A 6417-nucleotide genomic window follows, 5' to 3' on the forward strand; every position below is an offset into this window, starting at 1 on the left:
GGGGCTGGGGGCTGGCATGGTGGCCAGGAGGCTGGGCCTGTGACAGCTAAGCCCAAGCTTCGGCCAGGGACCAGCGCCTACCTCAGACTGGCTTCTGCTCAGAGCCCACACCCCTGGCCACCCCAGGCCACCTCCTTCCCCAGGCAGAGCCAGCACGGCAGCTTCTGTTGCGCAAATGGGGCAGCGGGCAGGGGCCCGAGGCGCCACCCTACCAGGTGACCCTCTCTCCCCGGCTGTGCCCTCCAGACCAGCAGGGCCAGGGAATGGCGCTCCCCCCAGACCCCAGCAATGCCCCAATTGCACCTGGCACCACAGCTCTGCCCAGGCTCATTCCACACCTCGTCACCAGGAAGTCCTGTGAGTTGTGGGATCCCTGAGAGGGGCAGGGGATGGCCCAGCCATGGAGGCGGTGGCCATTCAGGGAAGCACCTGGCCCCTCTCTGTGCCCCCAGGGCCACTCTGGGCACTTATCACCACTACTGTGGCTGCTGGTATCCTGATTGTTGCCTGCCTCCTCTGTGCCATATGGTGTTCCCGCCGCCACCGCCGCCGCCGTCACAGCAAGAAGCCCAGACACAAGGAGGCCGTAGGCCTGGGCAGCACCCATAGCACCACCACCGCCTACCTGGTGAGGAATGGCACCACCTCTTGCCTGTGCCCAGCTCTAGGCTGGGCGGTCCCAGAGACCTGCCTGGACAGCTGGGACCCTGGAGCCCTCAAAGGGCCAGGGCAGCTAGAGGAAGGCTCAGCCCCCATCAAGGGTTAGGTGCACACTGAAGGCAAGGCAGGCGGGTCCTTCCTGGTGAGGGTCACAGAGGAGCAAAGGTGAGGGGGAGGCAGCGCAAAAGGGAGCAGGAGGAGGAGGTGGCTGGGACCAGAGGTTGGAGGGCCTTAGTGCTGGCCCCTGGGGTTGGTCCTCGGGCTGTCGGGAGCCACGGGAGATTCTTCAGGAAGGTAGAGGTGTGACTGATACTGAGGGTGCTGCCCGGAGGTGGGATGTCCAGGGCTCTGATGACAGGGCCTCAGCAGCACCTGTCTCCCCGTCCTACTCCCCCTCCCACCAGGTGCAGCCAGATGTGGATAACCTGGAGTGTGGCCCGGGGGGTCCTCAGCACTGGGGGAGTCTGCTGCTGTCTCTGGAGTATGACTTTGGGAGTGAGGAGGTGAGGGCTGCCCACTGCCTAGGCCCAGACAGTCCACCTGTTTAGTGGGGCAGGTGGGCAGGTGAAGGTCAAACAGTGTGTGCTGGGTGATTGGGGCCCACTGGGGGGGGAGCACCTGGGCTGAGCCCATGCCGCTGCCTCCTAGATCAAGGTGGGCCTGAAACAGGCAGCTGACCTGAGGGCCCCAGCGCCTGGCGGCACAGCTGACCCCTATGCCCGCATCAGCGTCTCCACTCAGGCTGGGCACGCACATGAGACCAAGGTGCACCGGAGCACGCTCAGCCCCCTGTTCCAGGAGATCTGCTGCTTCCAGGTGGGTCTGGGCCAGCTGGAGTGGGTCTGGGCCCAATGGCAGGGGCCCGGCTCACAACCCCTGTCCCCCAGGTCCCGAAATCTGAGCTGCCCGTGGCAACCCTGCGTGTGCAGGTCCTGGACTTCAGGCGCTTCTCCCAGCACGCACCGCTCGGCGAGCTGCACCTGCCATTGAGCACCGTGGACCTGCAGCATGTGCTGGAGCTCTGGCACCAGCTGGGCCCACCAGGCACGGCCCAGGTGAGGCCACTGACCGCCAGGTGCCGGCCCAGCCTGCAGCCCTGAGGCACAGCCGGCGGAGCTCCACACCCCGGGTGCTAACAGGGAGCCTGAGGCACAAGAGGCCAGGGGTGTGGCCGAGGGTCTAGCGGACCCTGTGTGGGGTCCTGGGCTGGCCCGGCAGGTGTGGCCCCACCCAGGCTGAGGTCCAGTCCTCTGCCCCAGCCCGAGCAGACTGTCGGGGAGCTATGCTTCTCTCTTCGGTACCTGCCCAGCTCCGGCCGGCTGACTGTGGTGGTGCTGGAGGCCCGAGGCCTGAAGCCGGGGCTGGCAGGTGAGTGCTGACTGCCCGCTCGGGGTGAAGAGAGGGTGGGGTGCCCAGTGCTGGGCCTCAGAATCGGCTCTGCCCCGTGCCCTCTGTGCTGCCCAGAGTCCTATGTGAAGATTCAGCTCGTGCTGCACCAGAGGAAGTGGAAGAGGAGACGGTCTTCCAGGCGGAAGGGCACGGCCACCCCCTACTTCAACGAGGCCTTCACCTTCCACGTGCCCTTCAGCCAGATCCAGGTGGGCCCTAGGGGGAAAAGGCTGGGTGGGGGGGCCTCGCAGGGGCAGGGACAAACTCACCACTGTCTTTCTCTCCCGCCAGCCAGAGTGTGGACCTGGTGCTGGCAGTCTGGACCCGAGGCCCGCAGCTTCGCGCTGGGCCAGTGGGGAAGGTGCTACTTGGTGCCCGGGCCTCCGGCCAGCCCCTGCAGCACTGGGCAGACATGCTGGCTCATGCCCGGCGGCCTGTCACCCAGTGGCACCACCTGCAGCCCGCCAGAGAGGTGGACCAGGCCCTGGCCCTGCAGCCCCGCCTGCGCCTGCCCTTACCTCACTCCTAAGAGCATCCCCACGCCTCGGTTTCTCCAGCCTGAGCCGTGGCCACGTGTCCAGGCAGCCTAAGAGGACCCCCCGGAATAAATGTCTTCTCCAGCCACTACATGTCCTTCCTGGGTCCCGAGTCAGGGCTCCCCCTCCTCCCCACAGCCCCTCCCCAGGCAGGCCTGGGTCTTACAGGAGGCACAGACCTCCTCCAGGCAGGCTGTGTGCTCCAGGGCAATTGGGGAGAGATGGGGAGGAGGTGGACAGGTCGTCAGGGCCAGCTTCAGGAAAAGGTGGGGAACTGGCCCCCTGGGGACATGTGTGGGGATGATTGGGGACAATTTGGGGGTAGCAATGGAGGGAGGGGAACCCCAACCCAAAGGGCCATCCCTTCCCAGCTCAGACCCCAGGACTTGACCCGGTGGCAGGGCTTGTGGAGTCTTCACACATGAACAGCAGGGGGCAGTAGACACCTTCGAAAGCTGCCCAGGCGTTTGGGGGTGCAGCCCTGGCCCCGGGGCGCCTCCTAATCCCGCACATCTGGATGGCTTTAGTCAGCAAAGCCTCCTGCATCCGCTGTCTCCTCCATCACCCCCATGCTGAGAGTGGGGGCCGTGCCCCCACACAACAGGGTGCCAAGTCACAGCGGGCCAGGGGCCGGGTCCTGGAGGTGGTGCAGGCTGGGCCGGGTGAGGAGGGCAGTGCCGGGCTTGCCCGGGCAGCCAGTGGCGCCGCCCGCAGGTTGGGGAGAGGTTCCCAGGGCCCCATGCTGGTTGAAGGACATGTTCCCAGGCCCACAGGTGCACGGCCCCCAGGTAGGGCGTTCAGAGCAGGGCCACACATTCAGGCTGGGAGGGGGTCTCATGTGCGGAGGGCAGCCCCCACCCCCAGCCCCGGCCCGGAGAGCAGGGTGCTGGAAGCTGCACCAGGGGGTCCAGGCCTCACCTGGGGACTGGCCTTGGAGAAGCGGAGGGACATGGTCAGCTTGGCCTTGAAAGCCACCCTCCCTCTGATTGAAATGGGGCCCAATTGATTATAGGGGCAAGATGGGGAGCCCTAGCTGGAGGGGGGCTACCCTGGGCACCAGCCAACAGTGATGGGGCTGGAGGGTGGCAGGGCTTGAGGCCAGAGTGTGGGCTGGGCTCTGGATGGACCCAATGGACCCGTTTGGGTGAGGTGTGGGAGCCTGTTGTGGCCAGCTCAAGATGGGCTGCCCAGCCCTGCACCCTACGCACCAGCAAGCAAGGCCACATGTGGCTGTCCTCAAGTTCCTTGCAAGAACAGGGAAAGCTTCTTGAACTCGTCACTAAGCCCTAAATAGAGCAACCCAACCACAGCCCCCCTCCCCCCAAGACATCTTGGACAGGGCGGCAGCACGAGGTCTCGGGCTGGGCCAGGCCAGGCAGCCTGGGCAGGTGGGGAGCCTCCAGCTGGCTCCCTGGGCCCCCATTGGTCTGAGAGGGCTCCATGCCCTTACTGAGCGGGGGCCCAGCCCAGGGGAGGCCATTTATACCCCTCCCCTGGCCCACCAGCCCAACCCGCCACCGGCTGACCCACTCTGCTCCGCCGCATAGACACTAGGTGAGGCCGAGGCAGCTGAGGCCGGGGCGTGGGCACACCCAAGAGAGCTCGAAGGAGGACTTCCTGGGGCGAGGGCTGGGGCTGGGGGTCGGGGGCCAGGGGCACTGAGGGCAGCAGCCCACCCTGGGGGCCTCCACGGAGCTGAGTGAACAAGAGAAGAAGGAGGCCGGCTGGGATGGGGCAGGGCTCCCAGGCAGCCCTTGATGACCAGACCTCCCTCTGGACACACCAGAGAGAGATTTTACGGGTCGAGGGACCCCCGGAGCTACACCCCCAAACCAAGCTGAGGAGCGGCTCTCATGCACTTCGGCCAGAAGCCAAAAAAGCAGGGGTAAAAATAGCCGAGTGGCCAAGCCACCACCTGCGCTGGCCAGTCCGGTGCCTCCCCCTCCCCCGGGGACAGCTGCAGCTCCTCCGGACCTTACCCTGGACACTCTCTTCTCTAACCCCCACCCTGGGGAATTCCAAGACAACAACTCCCTTCCAGGAGGTGGAGGCTGGGCGGGTGGAGGGGCCAGGGTGCCCTGTGGTGCCGCACCCTGCTGCCTCTAGGGGGCGGTGACCTGACACCTGTCCTTTCCCTCCCACAGGCTTTAAGCTCAGGACTTCAGGATGGGGGAGTAAGTCGTGTCCCCAGCCTGCTGCCACCTGCCCTCTCCCACATGCCCCCCCAGCAGCTGCCCCCACCCACCTCACCACCACTTAGCCCCTTCCCCACCACCCCAGCTCTGCCCCCCACCAGCCATGACCGTGACCCTAACCTCTCTCTTCTCTCTCCCCCCTCCCCTGGGACAGTGAGGAGGTGAGTACTTGCTTGGGGGGGGTAACACATGGAGGGGATGGACCCCCACTGGGGATGGGTCAGAGGTCAGAAGTTCAAGCCCAGGGTAGATGCCCAGCCGGCTCCCGACCCCTGCCGTGAAAATGCCCCATCCCACAGCCCCCCAGGACAGCACTGATGAAACAGAGGAAGTGGTACCCGGTGCCTGACAGTCAGGGGAAGTGGGGCTGCGGCCTGGTCCCATGGAGGGGATTGCTTCTCCTTTCTGACTGCCTCCTCCCCCCCTCCACCCCCCGGCCTCCAGCGTCCCCCGCCCCTGCTGCTGGGCCATTTCTCCTCTGCCCCTGCCTTTAGGAGCTGGACTGCTCCCTGGGAACAATGCCATCTCCACACTGCACTGTGTCCCTGAGCTCAGCTTTGGGAGACACCCACTCCTCTGCACAGAACCCCCTGGCTCAGAGGGGGGATGTAGGGGGTGGGGGGTGCTAGGCCTCGGCCGCCCTCACCCGGCTCCCTCTCCCCTGCCCTGCAGAAACGCAACAGGGCCATCACGGCCCGGAGGCAGCACCTGAAGGTACAAGCGGCAGTCCCAAGGGTGGCAGGGTCTGCTGGGGGCAGTGGGGTCTGCGGGGGGCAATGGGGGTCTGTGGGGGGCAGTGGGGTCTGTGGGGGACAGTGGGGTCAGTGGAGGATGGTAGGGCCCATGCAGAGGGCGGTGGGGTCCCCATGGCCAGCTGCAGTCCCTCACCACCCGGCTGCCGGCAGAGCGTCATGCTTCAGATTGCGGCTACAGAGCTGGAGAAGGAAGAGGGTCGTCGCGAGGCGGAGAAGCAGGCCTACCTGAACGAGCACTGTCCACCCCTGTACCTCCCTGGCTCCATGGCCGAAGTGCAGGTACCGCCCAGATGCTGCCTCAGTTTCCCCACTTGTCAAGCAGGCAGAGCCCTGTAGGGGTGGTCAGGGGACAGAGGCCGGGGCGGGAAGCGGGTGACATGGTGACTGAGGATCCCACCCCCAGGAGCTCTGCAAGCAGCTGCATGCCAAGGTGGACGCGGCCGAGGAGGAGAAGTATGACATGGAGATGAAGGTGCAGAAGAGCACCAAGGAGGTGAGGGGCTGTGGGCTGGGGTGCAGACACCAGACCCGGGCCAGAAGGGAGAGGCTGTGGGGGCAAGTGGGGGCTGAGTGCCCCCTTGGGTGCTCACTGGGCTCCCCTCTGCAGCTGGAAGACATGAACCAGAAGCTGTTTGACCTGAGGGGCAAGTTCAAGCGGCCCCCACTGCGGCGGGTGCGCATGTCGGCTGACGCCATGCTCAAGGCCCTGCTGGGCTCCAAGCACAAGGTGTGCATGGACCTGAGGGCCAACCTGAAGCAGGTCAAGAAGGAGGACACCGAGAAGGTACACCCACCCCACCCCGGGTGCCCCAGCACTGCTGTGTCCTTGCCCACCCTGGGAGCAGGGAGGGAAGGCCCAGCCATTCAGCTTACAGGGTCTGG

The 6417-nt window shown here is 65.8% G+C and overlaps 1 protein-coding gene across 1 annotated transcript; it reads left to right on the forward strand.

Annotated features, from left to right (window-relative positions):
- The first annotated feature begins 203 nt into the window (after nt 1-203).
- On the forward strand, nt 204-3173 carry SYT8 (synaptotagmin 8). Its single transcript, XM_010601688.3, has 8 exons — nt 204-357; nt 453-628; nt 1065-1163; nt 1309-1476; nt 1548-1715; nt 1920-2028; nt 2125-2258; nt 2345-3173. Exons 1-8 carry the CDS (start codon nt 264-266, stop codon nt 2576-2578), a joined length of 1182 nt encoding a protein of 393 aa, XP_010599990.2. The 5' UTR covers nt 204-263; the 3' UTR covers nt 2579-3173.
- Nucleotides 3174-6417: the final 3244 nt, after the last annotated feature.

This window comes from Loxodonta africana, chromosome 7 (genome assembly GCF_030014295.1).
Source record: "Loxodonta africana isolate mLoxAfr1 chromosome 7, mLoxAfr1.hap2, whole genome shotgun sequence".
Classification (NCBI taxonomy): domain Eukaryota; kingdom Metazoa; phylum Chordata; class Mammalia; order Proboscidea; family Elephantidae; genus Loxodonta; species Loxodonta africana.

What these genes read in the sequence shown, in the direction of transcription:
- SYT8 (XM_010601688.3), top strand. Translation starts at nt 264, where the DNA reads ATGGCGCTCCCCCCAGACCCCAGCAATGCCCCAATTGCACCTGGCACC. An exon ending in GCACCACCACCGCCTACCTG is followed by an intron (nt 629 to 1,064) that starts GTGAGGAATGGC and finishes CCCTCCCACCAG; the next exon opens with GTGCAGCCAGATGTGGATAA. An exon ending in ATGACTTTGGGAGTGAGGAG is followed by an intron (nt 1,164 to 1,308) that starts GTGAGGGCTGCC and finishes GCTGCCTCCTAG; the next exon opens with ATCAAGGTGGGCCTGAAACA.